The 14,874-nt window shown below is 42.6% G+C and overlaps 2 protein-coding genes across 6 annotated transcripts; both read right to left on the bottom strand.

Moving 5' to 3' along the window:
- Window positions 1–1,884: 1,884 nt before the first annotated feature.
- On the bottom strand, window positions 1,885–5,222 carry LOC120670273 (protein NRT1/ PTR FAMILY 5.8-like). Its single transcript, XM_039950359.1, has 4 exons — window positions 4,875–5,222; window positions 4,577–4,797; window positions 3,107–3,612; window positions 1,885–2,938 (listed from the first exon to the last, which is right to left on the bottom strand). The coding sequence occupies exons 1-4, from the start codon at window positions 4,945–4,947 to the stop codon at window positions 2,137–2,139; spliced, it is 1,602 nt and encodes a 533-aa protein (XP_039806293.1). The 5' UTR covers window positions 4,948–5,222; the 3' UTR covers window positions 1,885–2,136.
- Window positions 5,223–12,042: 6,820 nt separating this feature from the next.
- LOC120670900 (glutathione S-transferase T3-like) lies at window positions 12,043–14,281 on the bottom strand. Of its 5 annotated transcripts, XM_039951083.1 has the most exons (4): window positions 14,203–14,263; window positions 13,621–13,838; window positions 12,834–13,234; window positions 12,043–12,755 (listed from the first exon to the last, which is right to left on the bottom strand). In XM_039951083.1, exons 3-4 carry the CDS (start codon window positions 13,227–13,229, stop codon window positions 12,210–12,212), a joined length of 942 nt encoding a protein of 313 aa, XP_039807017.1. In that variant the 5' UTR covers window positions 13,230–13,234; window positions 13,621–13,838; window positions 14,203–14,263; the 3' UTR covers window positions 12,043–12,209. The 5 variants fall into 5 exon arrangements, with proteins under 5 accessions (XP_039807017.1, XP_039807018.1, XP_039807020.1 ...); XM_039951084.1 differs by lacking the exon at window positions 13,621–13,838 and having other exon boundaries at window positions 14,203–14,281; XM_039951086.1 differs by lacking the exon at window positions 13,621–13,838 and having other exon boundaries at window positions 14,236–14,266.
- Window positions 14,282–14,874: the final 593 nt, after the last annotated feature.

The raw sequence follows: 14,874 nt of genomic DNA, 5'->3' as shown, positions 1-14,874 counted from the left end.
TAGATCTTCTCGAAGTTGAGAGTGAGTTTGCACATTTCGTATAGCATGATGAGCTTGCATGAACTCATGGAATTCATGTGTGCGATTACGTTCTTCACTCAGTGAAGGTCTAACAAGCTGCCCAACACCATCATAGCAGAAGTCTTCATTTCCATCTCGCTCATCTTCAACGATCATGTTATGCATTATGATACAAGCTGTCATGATCTCTCTAAGGGTTTCTTTATCCCAAAAACGAGCTGGTCCACGAACAATAGCAAAACGAGATTGTAGAACTCCAAAAGCCCGTTCTACGTCCTTTCTAACGGCTTCTTGTGCTTGACAAAAATATTTCTTCTTATTCCCAAGTGGAGACTTCATGCTCTTCACAAATGTTGCCCATTTAGGATAGATGCCATCTGCAAGATAATAACCCATTGTATAACTATGACAATTGATTGTATAGTTAACTTGTGGGGCTTCACCCTCAGCTAGCTTTGCAAAAAGATGTGAACGGTGAAGAACATTGATATCATTGTGGGACCCTGGCAAACCAAAGAAAGCATGCCAAATCCATAAATCTTGAGAAGCAACGGCTTCGAGAATGATGGTGGGCTTATGAACATGACCTGTATATTGCCCTTGCCATGCTGTTGGGCAATTTTTCCACTCCCAATGCATGCAATCTATGCTCCCAAGCATTCCGGGAAAGCCTCTACTCTCACCGATTGCAAGTAATCTAGCTGTGTCATGCTCGTTTGGAGATCTCAAGTACTCATCTCCGAAGACCTCGATAATAGATCTAACAAACCTTCTAAGACTCTCTACGACAGTGCTTTCACCAATGCGAATATATTGATCCATAAAATCTGCAGGTACTCCATAACTTATCATCATGTATGCTGCACAAATCTTCTGCAAACATGATAACCCAAGGCATCCATTCCCCTCTCTTTTTTGAACAAAATAGTCATCATGTTGCTCTACAGCTTGCACTATGCGCATAAAGAGATAACGACCCATTCTAAACCTGAGGAAAGAAATACGAATAAGAAAACACAAGAAAAGAATAAACTGAGAATTTCGAAACCAAATTGGAGGATTGAATGCAAACCTGCGGCGAAAGAAATTCGGACCATAGGTCGGATTCTCTGAAAAATAGTCATTGTACAACCTCCATGCGCCGCCTACTCTGTCGCGATGAATATACTCTCGACCAACCACAGAACCGCCCCATCTTGGAACATTTCTAGCTTTGTATTGTGTGTGTGCTATGTGTAATGCTGAAAGGATGAGTTCGTCATCGTCATCTGACGACGACGAGGAGGAGTCCAAGCGAGACAAAGAACTCATTTCAGTAGGGGAGGGAAGAATGACTTGGTGTGGGAACCAGAAGGGTGGACATGCATATATATAGCGAGCTGAAAAATATAGCCGTTGGAATTATGACCGTTGTAAATATGACCGTTGCAAAAAAAATCCGTTTCAAATATAACCATTCGAAATATGACCGTTGCAAAATAGCCGTTGTAAATATGACCGTTGCAAAAAAAATCCGTTTCAAATATAACCATTCGAAATATGACCGTTGCAACAAATCCGACCGCTGAAAATATAACTGTTGCAAAATACTATTTCCTGCAAAATATGATCAAAAAATGTTTATGTAAAACTATACTCATGGTAGTTGGTCCATGTCAATAAAATATGAGAGAGTTGAAAGTAAGGGGGCAAATATGAGGGGTTTGTTGGAGTACATTTTGAAGTAGGAGAGAAACTGGATGAGAGGTCCTCATATGGGAGAAATAGGGGGCCAAAAATAAGAGTTTGGTTGGAGATGCTCTAAGCGTTGCAACCACTACCACGTGATTCACACGTGTCATGCGTATATTCTGTATGAGCGTGTACTTCTTTAAAATGAGAAAAAAGAGTATGTATTCAGCATATTTTCTCTCTGACAGATTATAAGTAGACTCTGCCTATGTACAGGTGTTTCACCTTTCACACAACAGAACACACCTGAAGTTCCGAACTACACAGCTCACTCTCAAGTCTGAAAACAGAGCACACCTGATTACCTGAACTATCCCTGAAACCACCGCGAAAGAAACATCAAGATCGAACAGCAAATCGCTCTAGTACCCACTCCACCAGATCCTACTTCCCTGATGCATTTTTGCTGCTGTAGAACTTGCACAAGTGCGTGAAGATCACAAAGCTGATGAAGCACAGCAGAGCCAGGAACCAGTAGTAGTTGTCGAGGTGCGCCTCCCGGGGGTCGTCGGAGAACCACCCCTTGGAGTTGCCGGGCCTCGCCGTGGCCATCTCGAGCACGGTGATCAGGAAGGCGCCGAGGAATCCCCCGACGCCGAAGACGCTGAGGTAGAGCCCGATGCTGATCGTCTTCATGGACGACGGCACCTGCGTGTAGAAGAACTCCTGCATCCCCACCACCGTGAACACGTCCGAGACGCCCAGCAGGACGTACTGCGGCAGCAGCCAGAAGATCTTGAGCCGGTAGGCTCCCCCGGACGCCGCGGACACGCGGAGCCGCCACGACTCGACGAGCGCGGCGATGGCCATGGCGACGACGGAGAGGACCATGCCGACGCCGATCCGCTGGAGCACGGTGATGCCGTCGCTGCCCCGGGTGACGGCGTTGATCAGCGGGATGATCACCCGGTCGTACATGGGCACGAGCAGGATGATGGAGACGGTGATCGAGCTCTGGAGCATCGCCGGCGGGATCACGAAGGCGCCGCGCCCGACCGTGTGGTCCATCAGCATGCCCTGCTTCGTGAAGAACGTCATCGGCTGCTGGAAGATCACCGCGAAGATGAGCAGGATGGCCCAGATCGGCAGCAGGCCGAGGATGACCTTGCCCATGCTGGGCGCGGCCTCGTCCACGCCCTCCTTATTTGCATCACCCGGTTCAGCTTTCAGTGGCTTCTCTTGCAACCTACAACATTCCAGAAGTCGCATTGCACTATTACTAACTAGTTCCATACTGCTGCTGCGAGAAAAAGTTGGCTGATTTCGAGTGATTCAATAATATTCTGTGAGAGATAATAACTGGAATAAGCCGAAATCAGACAAACCGAAATAAGAGATTCCTACGGTCACATACTCTAGCTCAGACATGGTGCCGCCATTGTCGTCCATGGACGGCAGGCTGATCTTTCGACCTGCGAGAATGGACTTGAGGACCTTGCAGAAGCCACTCGGAGACGACGGCTTGCCGCTGGCGCCCTTGGGCTGCGTCTGCCTGTAGAGAGGTGTGCAGCAGAAGAAGGCCGCGACGGACAGGGCCATGACCCCGCTGGGGATGGCGAAGCCGAGCACCCAGCCGAAGTTGTCCTGGACGTAGGACATGGTGGAGTTCCCCAGCAGGCTGCCGCTGCAGATGCCGAAGTACCACCACTGGAAGAACATGCTCTTCACCTTGCCCTTCTCCTCCGCCGTCAGGCCCGGCTCGGCGTCGTCGTCGCCGATGCCGAGCTGGTCGGCGCCGAAGGCTTGCAGCGTGGGTTGGTACCCACCTTGCCCGACGGCCATCAGGTAGAGCGGGATGAACAGCGTGGGGCGCGGCATCTGTGGGCGTAGCAGTGCCCATACGGTGAGGGACACCATCCCCTGCAAGGAGCAGCATCAGTCATAAAAAGCAGCTAGTAATCTACTATTAGTACTTAAGCTATTTTTTTGAACGGAAAAAGGTACTTAGTTCGTGATAATGTTTTTAATTTGCAAGGTAAGCACAACAATGACAGTGTTGACTTATACTGAATTTGTTTTCCCAGCCATTTGAAGTCATGAAACAGTGAAATGGCTGGTCCTTTTTTGGTAATGTCACTCTGTTGCCACCTAACTGTTCTTTGTAGCACTCTGTCTCTCTCTGTCCTGAATCATTAGAAACTACAACAAATATCTGTACTATTTGCAAAATTGCAATAGCACCTGTCTCTGAAGTGATTTTAGATGTAGTACCAACAAAATCAATATCATCATGTCATTCAGCTCCTACATTCTTTAATGAAAGAAACCCACTTAGTTGACAACAATGTTAATATTGTCATGTACTACTGATTTTGGTTTCTTGAAGTGCGCTGGCCATTTTTAAGTGATGAGATAGTGATATGCCTGCTGTTTATTGGGAATGTTATTTTGTTGCCACTGAACTGTTCTTTGTTTGCACTGTGTTGTCTCTGTCCTGCATCATCTGAAACTACACCAAGCTCATGTGTTCTCTGCAATAGCTTAAATTTTTTTACGTGTGTACATTTCGCTTTGTCCTCCAGAGCATGTATGTTGCCTTGCCTGACTACAATTACAAGGCTTATTAGGATCTCTTTAGATTAAAGAATTTGCTCATACTAGTTCAAGAATGACAAGGTTCAGAAATAGAGTTTAGCTGACCTTCTACATTAATCCCGGAAGTTGCTGATTGGTACTAGAATAAGCCAACTAATGTCGTTAGATTCCAAACAACAAACAGCACTTGAACACACCAAGAACCGGAGTCTCTGAGGCTTCGCCGGCCGGCATCAAAGATGGCAGTGGCAGAGGAGAGAGATTGGCAGGAAACGGCCGGCGGACTCACCAGGACGTAGAGCAAGGAGGAGGCGGCGAGGGTAGAGTAGCGGTCCCAGTATGAGTCGGTCAGGATGGAGCTGAGGAGCGGCAGCATGAAGCTGACCCCGGTCCAGGTGACGACGCTCTTGGCCGCCGCCGCCGCCGTGCTCATCCCCACCACGCCGGTGAGGTACGTCACCAGGTTCGACCCCATCCCCTTGTTCGCGAACCTCTCCACGCCGGCCATCACTGCCACACCACAATCCTCATCATCACCAATTGCATTGCTTCAAGAGCCTGCGGGAAAAAAGGAGAGCTCGCATTACCTATGACAAGGACGCATGGCCGGCTCAGCGCCACCTTCGCCGCCGCCACCGACCCCTTCTCCGACTCCGACATGGCCGTCGCGCGCGCCGCCGCGGCGAGAGACAAGGCTCAATCGCTGACAGACAGCACGTCTGACACTGACGCCCGCTCACCTTCTGCTGCGGGTCACGTACTTATAGCAGCTCCGGCCGACCGGCTCCGGCGAGCCAATGCAAGCCGACGGGCGGGGCGACGACGGCCGCAGACACGCCACCACTATTACACATCGCGCACTACTCGGAGTCGGAGCGATTAAACCAACGCGGAAAGCTATGAATGGGACGACGACGGTCTCCTCCGGGGCTACGTTTCTGCGGCCGAAGTGGAATCCACCGCTGCCAGCACAAGTGTCCGGCCGGAGCCTGGCCTCTCCTTCTCGCTTTTCCTCGGGAAAACAAAAGAAAGGGGTTCCGTTGCGCAGGAGGATGGAGATGGCCTCCCCTTACGTGGCGATGGTGGCTTCTCCACAAGACGGGCAAAGGAGGAGCGACCCCCTTCTGTGCGAAACCCACACCATTGGCAGAAAAAGCTTAGAAATTGACCCCTTTTTTTCAGGATCTGTGGGCTGGTGTGCAAACATAAATGTTGTTTACATATTCATTCAGGGATTTCTTGTGAAAACATAAATGTTCCAACTTTGGAGTGCTCGACTTATGGTTAGTTGTCTGATTGAGCGATGCTGTCGACGTCTGGGGATCCCCAACATGGCCTTGGTTTCTTCAGCTGCTCCGTTGCATTCGTGCGATTGCGCCCAGGAATCAGAATCCACTAGCCAGCAGCTCAGCATCATCTAGCGAAGTTTACGTGTGCAGGTTCAGAATCATCGATGGGTTTTCCCAAGAAGGCACACTGGCCTGAAATGGTATTCTGAAACTGGCACTTCCTGGTCGAAAACATTAGAACTTATTATGATGATATCCGGTGACAAGCGGTCGCTTTTTCCACAAACTAAGAGCATTATGTTGATTGACGTCTCCTGGACCATTCCAAACTGTTTCCCAATTGTGCATCTGCGGCGGACGGGCCTTTGGCCCAGTGGCAAGCTCCCCGTCGTGGGAGGCAGCCGGCGGGGGTTCGAACCCCCGCACCTGGCTGGGATTTTCCCGGTTTCCTTTCAGGAGGAGCCTCACGCGCTTATGGACCACAATGGGATGACGTGCCCGTCACTTTGCACTCAGCAGACGTGTGTGTATATATGCTGTAGTTTCTAGTTAGATAGGGAGTGTGTGTGGTGTGAGTTCAGATACTACAGCTTATGTACCTAGGGATTTTCCCGGTTTTCTTTCAGGAGGAGCCTCACGCAGCCTCACGCGCTTATGGACCACAATGGGATGACGTGCCCGTCACTTTGCACTCAGCAGACGTGTGTGTATATATGTTGTAGTTTCTAGTTAGATAGGGAGTGTGTGTGGTGTGTGGTGTGAGTTCAGATACTACAGCTTATGTACCTAGGATGAGGCTTTCAAAAAATTGTGCATCTGCGGGACAAAACGGGCAATGGCGTCCTGCTTTGAAGAACCTTTTGCAGTTAGCTCTTTCTTAAAAGAAACCTCAAATCTTAACAACTAACAACACTGTCTTGTGAGTATGGCATGGACAAATTTAGTGTCTCCATGAAAAATATGATGTGTGAATTTCGATCGAAATTTAACAAAGACCCAATGATAACCAGTGGGAGCCTGTTTACACCATCTAATCGGCTAATTTTCAAACTTCTCCATGAGCTTCATTCTATTGCCTTAAGATAAGAAATGCGATATCGTATTTGAGAAAGCTTGCATTATTGTTGTTCCATCATATTTAGTTGTGATCTTCACTGTATTTGAGAAATTAAATTGATGCTTCGTGTAATAAAAAAAGTAAGTTCATTAGATTGACTAGGTCTCTAAGATGACACTTTGGCTATAAACATCTATGCAGATATCATCTTGAATCAAAATAGCTATATATCTTATGAAAGTGTTTTTCATAATGAATCCAATAATGCCAATCTTGTGTTGTTCATCTATATTCTATATAAATTTAGATGTTGATGGTTGATTTTTTTATTGGTGGTTGCACCTTATTGCCCATTCGTTTTTGTTTTCAATATGGTCCACGTTCTAATGTAACAATTCATTTTTCTATCTATCTAATATTTTAAAAAATAATGTAGCCCTCCTATATATTCTCAAAAAAAGTAGTTTAAAGTTTTGACTTAGTGTAAACCTGTGGTGTTTCATAGACCAGATTGATAATATATTTGGTCCACTCCACATTTGTTGTAGGTGTCGAGCCTTCGACTATGAAATCGGTGAAGTTAGTGTAAACCTAGATGTTTCATAGACCGGATTGATAATATGTTTGGTCCACTCCGAAGTTGCTATAGGCACTGACTATGAAACCGGCGAAGTTGGTGGACATCCCTCTCTATTTTTTACCATATCTTTCAACATATAATCATGATGTTGAAACACTAGGCGCCCTAAAACACATCTTCTGCCATCCGAACCTCTGTGATCCTCCCTTGAAGCCTCGTTGGAGCCAATAAGCCATCAACCACCACAGATGCAGAAAGCTAAAGCAATAGGAATTGTGATCAACTCTCCATCTTACTACTATTAATTGGAAGCTCCTTTTAAGCCTCCATGTAAAGCCACTTAGGATCATATGTGAACACTCGAAAAACAAATAGAGAAATCCTACAAATTCTCACAAAAATTAGAAACATCCGACCATCAATCTGACAACTCTAATCATAATAGTCATTGTATCTGTTATCTTTCCTAATAAATTAACCACCTCTGATATTACAAAAATAGACTAAAATAACCCTCTAAATATGTACCAAAATTACCTACATCTGCCATTATAAAAAAATCTAAAGTAACCCTTAGTCTTTGTGTAAATTACCCACATATGCCATTATAAAATAATGCAAATAATTTCCTAAATTTTTATATAAAGTATCTAATTATGTTATTATTAAAAGTTAAAGTAACCCCTAAATCTGAATCTATATTATATAATTATAATAAAATATTAAAGTGCACATATATAAAATTATAAATTACTATTTCTATCATTATTAATATATTATTTATATTATTGTTTATGTAAAAATACTACGCATGGTATGTGTCACCATGTATTCATGTACGTTGGAAGAGATAAGAATGCCAATTCACAGTGTGATGCAAAATAAAATATATTGCAACTAGATAATGATAAATATGTATTTTTAGAGCATGTGTTAGAATATTTAATAGATGAAAGAGGGTGTGAGATAGATAATCATAATTATCAGCTATAAGCCTTATTTTTATATTAATTCTAATTAGTCCATGGAGCACGGGGTTGATAAGCTAGTCTCCCCTAATTTGATAATTCCCAAGTGAATGATGTGCTGCTAAATTGAGAATTTCCCCTTACAGATATTTGTTTTTCTATTTAAATTTATCTATTTGCACTTCAAGCTTTGAAATTTTGATATAATATCTGAAATTTGAATAGTGGAGATGGGTGATCGTGAAAATGTGGTACTAAGAAGTGCTAGAAATGTATCGCTAGATCTTTACTAGAAGTCCAACTTTTGCTATATGAACATCATGTCGCCACTCCCCATACGTAAAGGAAGAAATACCAACATGTGTCGAGTAAAGTATTTCTATTTTTTGTGGAAGATTCGTGGAAAAACTTTCAAGTGCACCATAGCAGAAACCTGATTAGGTCCGGATCAGGTGCCAATGTACATATGCTTTGCGGGCTTACTTTAGTCGATTGAGATCACGATAAGTGAAAGGACAAAGCATGCAGGGACAGCATCGCACACACTTTCCTAGACGATCTCCAGGTGCTGCCCGACGTGGAGCTCACTTCACTGAGATCGATCTTCTTTCTGGTTCCCCTCTTTTTCTGTCCTGGAATGCATATGTGGTTGGTGGAGAATTGTATTTCACCCCCACACCTCGTGGCACACCAATATGTGGAGGTTGTCATTTGATAATGTACATCTTTTTGTCATTTCTGATTTGTCAGTATGTAAAAGAATTCTTCGTTCCAAAAAGATATGCCAATAATGCACACCAAAAAGAATCAAGATATCTAGTTTTGGACATATTATATAAAGGATTGTTTTACTAGAATAGGTAAAGAACCACTTTTCCTTGTAAACTAGGTTGACAGGAATCGCATGGTGTTTATGTGAGACAGATTGCTGATGCATAATTTTGAGTTACATCATGTGACATGTTCCACTAAAACATTTGTTTAATTTAGTCAGCTTTCTCACGGTATCCACAAATGCATAAGTTTCCAGAAGTGCTAATGTGGGATGAGAAAAATGAAGGAGAAAGAACCCATGGAGCTCCACATCCCTTTTATGGAAGTTGTATGCGTTCTCCACATATGCCTTTTCACCGTTTCGCACCCCAATCTCCAAACTCCAGTACTCCACCAAGAGTTGTCATGGTACGTAGCCAACGATAACATCTCTATCCTTAAGTTTTGGTTAAGAGAAAGCTTGGTTTCTTTTCATGCTTATTATATCATGTAGGAATTTGCGCTCATTCAAATGATAGCCAAAACTTAGTTAAGTAGTGAGCCGCCCATGTCTTTCGACGGCATCTATCTTTAAGGAAATGCTCGACGGAGTAGAACCTATTGTTACTGCTCTGACAATTCTGTGCTAATTAGGGGTGTAATTTGGTGACCCTTAGGTCCACCTCTAACCTTCTTTAGTTCAAATATTTGTACTACTTCCCCAACACTTTAGGATCTTATTTTAAAAAATAGTACAAATATTTAAACTAAATAGGATTGGAGGTGCACTCAAAGGTCACCAATTTGCACCTCAGTGTCAATCTTCGTCTAGGTGTAGGTAACTAGACTATTAAAAAAATATGGCTACCCAATTCAATAGGACTAGTTTTAGCCCAAGCAAGTCTCAATTCTATATACTGACAGGCGAGCATTTTATGGATTTTGTCCGGTTGTGGAGAGGCAAAAAAAAAAGGAAAAAAAAAGGCATCCAACTGAACTGCATAGAAGCTCAAAGATAGCGGAGAGTGCATGATAGCCTCAACGTATCAAGCTCAATTTATAGGAGTTATGCTGACAAATTTCAAGAATCTCATTAGGAAGATCCAGTCAAAATGCAACTTTTGCGCTCGGCTAATCTTACACAATTTGTGTATTGACTTCTGGCCGATAACAAGAAGCTCGTGGATGTGCAAAACTTGAGCATCTGCCCCTATTAAGATAGGCGCTGAAAATAGGCATCCACGTTATCAATGCAGATATACTAAGAGTAAAATTAATAATACAGCTAGCTGCAGTTAGGATCTTTGCAGCCTACTCTCTCCGTCCCAAAAATAAGTGTAGTTTTAGCAATAAAATTTTGTCCGACAAAGAGTGTAGTTTTAGCTTGTAATGAGATCCATCTAATTAAAACAATACCAGGTACCAAGAAAGTATTGTATAGAAAAACACATAGAGCCAATCAAATATTTTGCAGATATTACTTTTCTAGTTCCAATGCATAAGCATTCATTGAGGATCCAGAAAACCAAATAAATAACATAGTTTTCAATCATATAAGCCCTTGAAAGTCCATCACATTAGTACATATAATTTTTTACAAGGCAGTGAAACATTATATTTTATTTAAGGTTATCCTAATGATTTTTAATTTTTTATTACAACATTGTTATATATTTTGTGAGCTATACATATATTGCAAAGTATTTTTTATTATTCGTACTATATACTATAATTTTAATACTAAAAATTAGTTCAACGGATCTTTATCTTCTTGCTTGCCGAAGAACCGTTAAAATTATAGAGCTGGCCATGGCTCTAAGCCACATTTGGAATAAGCTAGCTACTTAGGCGGCCAATAAGGATCTCCTTTGAAACAGTTGGATTCAAAGTAATTCTACACATCCATGGTGAACAAACTTTGCCAATTCAAGTTGTGCTGAAGACTACATTTAGTGTGCTAGGAGATTTGAAAAAGAAAATCTGAAACACAAGGACTTTCGAGCACAAGTGCATAAACTGACGCTATGCAAAAGATCAAGGATGACGCTTCAATGTGGACAGTGGCAGGAGCAAAGCAACTTGGATCTCTTCCGTGGATCATTTATCTTTTAGTGCATTTATACATTTATTGTTGTTATGCCTTCGATTTGCAATTGTTCATGGGCCGGCTCGATTGTGGGATGAAGACACACTCCATAACATTATGATGGTTTGCATCATAATGCATAACATGATTGTAGAAGACGAGCGAGATGAGCATAGAGGACAATATGATTACAACTTCAACGATATGAGACAATATGTTCGCAACTATGATGACATGGGAGAAAAGGGCGGCCTGGTGCAAGTGGTAGTGCTTGCCGCCTGTGAACCGAGAGGTCACAGGTTCGAGTGGTGGCCTCTACACATTGCACGATGTGTGGGAAAGACCTCCCGCTAATAATCTCCCCCAGACCCCGCACAGTGCGGGAGCCTACGGCATTGGGTACGTCCTTTTTTTTATGATGACATGGGAGAAAGGGTTTCAGTTTACCATAATGATGCACCTGAACTTGTTGCCTTCATCCAGAATTAAAAAAAAAAACAAGAACAAGGAAACCCATAGCCAACTTAAGGCAGACGTTATCAAGCACTTGTGGTAGAACCATCCAGATTTGTACTCCATTGAATAAATATTCGAGACCATGATACATCATCTATTTTTGCATTTTCTGTGAGCTGCGATTATATGTGTGCCCTTTTTTGTTTGCATTTTCTGTGAGCTGTGAACTATTATTGTTGAACTTCTATTATTGTTGAGCATATACAGGCCAAGAGTCATGAACTGACTGAAGCATATAGAATCATATACAAGCACTTCAGAATAAAACATAACTCTGAGCGATGAATACAGCTCGTAACCACGTAGGTCCAACTGATTATTCACGAATGACTACTATCATCGACAGTATAATCTAAGCTGGAGTTTAATGAATTAATACAGTACTACGCAGCAGGTTGTATCAAACACCAGTTGAATCAAAGATTCAAATAAAAGCTGGTAAAACAGAGACCTCAATGCAGGTAGCACCTCCCAAATCAAGCAGATACAAGCCAACTCAAGCATACACAAGCCAGTGCATCCAGACGATAAAAATATATAGCAAACACGAGTCTTGTTCCAGTGCACATTACCCAGAAATTACTTAATAGTACCACACCAGATAACTCAAACAGTACTATGACCGACAAAGCTAGACAAAGGTTCATGAACTGACTGACTGACTGGACAGAAGCTACATATTCAAACGCCTAGCAAGAATCTTATTCTTACGATCTTCATAATACTGCTGTTGTTTGTATGTCATTTTGCTCAAATCCAAAGCAATAATTTTGTCCTCTTCCAGCTCTCTCTCGAACTCAAACTTTTCCCTATCCAATTTGATCCTTTCTTCCTGCAGAGCAAAGGCTTTGTTGCACCTCTCTTCTTTCTTCAAGCCTTTCTCAAGGTCAGCTTCTTTCTTCTTTGCCATTAGATAGTCCACTGCTTCGACGATCGAACGTTGCCATAGCTTCTGTTTCTTCTTCTTTCCGTCAGGTCTTCCTGCTGGTTCACCAACATCACCAGCAGTTGCTGGGGCAGCAGGGGCATCTGCTGGGACAACTGATGCAGGAGCTGAAATTGCCATTGTCTTTTGTTTCTTATTGCTTGTTTTTTTGGCAGTTGCAATTTCCTTACGCCTCTCCATCCACTTGGGCTTATCCTTTAGGATATTCCAGCAATGCATCAAGTTAAACTTCCTATCCTTCTCGGCCTTGAAAAGTGCACATGCATTTGCAATCTGCAGATTTCAAACCAAAATTAACATGAAAGTGAAAAACTGAGACAAATGGTCATAGCACTCAAATATTCTGTATACCTTGTCATCTACTTTAGAACCGCTTTGGTGTCTTTGGTTCCTATCCTCAATCCTGGACAAACATCCACAAAATATGTTCACATCATGTTGTGTACCAGACCAACGATTCATCAAAGAAACTTCTGTACGAGTTGACTCGAATGTCTTGTTTCCATGGAAATATTCATAAATTCTTCTCCAATATGTGCCCTGTGATTGATCTACTCCTTGTACAGGATTCATGTCCACATTTAGCCAAGCTGACACAAGAAGTATGTCCTCCACAGAACTGAATTTTTTTGTTCTACCCTGCGAACTCTTGGTTGCTGCAGGAATTTGATGGATGGTTGGATCATTAGTAGGAGCAGCATCTTGAGAATCTTCAGCCTCATTCACTAGGAGGTTAGTGTAATCCATAGCACCTGTGACAGAACAAACAATATATCATTATATATCATGTCAACGAACAATACTCACATACAAATTTTGGTGCAATAACATGGATGTTAACTGAGCTGACAGAAAATGCACTTCTCAGGCCACGTGTCCATGAAAAGAAAAGGCATTGGGATTAGACATCCCCGTTTTAAATGTCTTGGTCTTTTTTTGAGCAAGTATGGATGTATATCATACAAAGTCATGTCGAATTTCAACCAATTTCTAGTGAGCACTAGTAATAAGAAAAAAAAAAACGCTCATGTTTGTCCCCTAGAGCTGAGAATCAAATAACAACTACACAAGCACACTGACTAAGAAGCATCAGTGCAAGAAAGGAAATTAAGTAGTAGCAGTGGTGTTACAAACTTACAACGTGATTAGGAACCGTCGAACTGAAACAATACAGCAGTGGCAGTGGTGTTACAAACTTGCAACTTGATTAGGAACCATCGAACTGAAACATGAGGAGCTAACTAACTTGATTTGCGCTGTTATGTTTGATGGCAAAATCTGCAGTTTCCCCCGCAGTCTGACTGATGGTAGGAGTACTACAGTAATTTACAAGACAATTGCAAAGGCAGCAGCAACCTGAATTGAACTCAAACGGAACAAAGCCACAAGGTAAGAATTCTACATGCTTGGTAAGAATTCCTCACAGTATCACTAATGAACAAACAAACTGCATCCATTCCACAAGGATGGATTGAGCATCTAAAAACCGAGAGCGTGTATCTAAGCCTGTTGTTCCACAAACACCGTAGACAACTTAATCCAAAAGCGAGTAGTTGATTTCGGAGCAATATAAATTTCAGAGAACCACCACTGTCTAAGCACATTTCACAAAACTATGTATTCTTGTGCAAGATTGACTCACAGTTTTGACGAACAACTTCAGATGAATATATAGCAACTCAAATTAAGACTATGCATAGAAGTGCAACGAGGATATCACCACTGCAGGGCTGCGTACCGTCCAATTGCTCACCATTCAACGGGAACGAGGCGTCCTAAACATGGCGTCAGCTTCACCATTCATAAACACATCGAAAGGATATGTAATGGCATATTTCGAACAATTGTGAAATTGTAATGGCACTGGCATGGTTTCTTGAGAAGTAATGACGCGGTTCAAATACAGTAGAGTTATAATGGCACATATCCAATTAACCCTAAAAAAGACATCCAATTGAATTGCATAGAAGCTTAAAGATAGCGGATAGTGCATGAATCATGATAGCCTCAACGTATCAAGCTCAATTCATAGGAGTTCTGCCCACAAATTTCAAGAATATCATTTGGAAGATCCCGTCAAAGTAAATGCAATTTTTGTGCTCGGCTAATAATCTTACAAAATTGTGTATGGACTTCTGACAAACTACAAGAAGCTCCTTGTTGGTGGGTGAATACCGCGAGCAGGATTCGTGGAAACTCCGTTTACAGATTCGGTTAGGGACTAAATACGTTGATCTCCTATATAGCATGAGAGGTGAGCACATAGACTGTACCCAGGTTCAGGTCTTCCGAAGGAAGCCCTAAGTCCTGCTTGTTTGCATATTTTATGGTTGTGTATCAACTAGAGAATACATGGAGCGGAGTCTACTCTCTTGGACAGTACCAGAAAAAC

The sequence above is a fragment of the Panicum virgatum genome, chromosome 4N (assembly GCF_016808335.1).
Source record: "Panicum virgatum strain AP13 chromosome 4N, P.virgatum_v5, whole genome shotgun sequence".
Lineage (NCBI taxonomy): Eukaryota > Viridiplantae > Streptophyta > Magnoliopsida > Poales > Poaceae > Panicum > Panicum virgatum.
This window is presented reverse-complemented; position numbering and strand designations above follow the sequence as displayed.

Bases quoted from the DNA above. Each gene is read 5' to 3' on its own strand.
- LOC120670273 (XM_039950359.1), bottom strand. From the start codon at position 4,947: ATGTCGGAGTCGGAGAAGGGGTCGGTGGCGGCGGCGAAGGTGGCGCTG. The intron at 4,798-4,874 runs GTAATGCGAGCT...GTGGTGTGGCAG, and splicing joins GCCATGCGTCCTTGTCATAG to TGATGGCCGGCGTGGAGAGG. The intron at 2,939-3,106 runs GTATGTGACCGT...GGAATGTTGTAG, and splicing joins GGCACCATGTCTGAGCTAGA to GTTGCAAGAGAAGCCACTGA.
- LOC120670900 (XM_039951084.1), bottom strand. From the start codon at position 13,229: ATGGATTACACTAACCTCCTAGTGAATGAGGCTGAAGATTCTCAAGAT. The intron at 12,756-12,833 runs GTATACAGAATA...TGAAATCTGCAG, and splicing joins GTTCTAAAGTAGATGACAAG to ATTGCAAATGCATGTGCACT.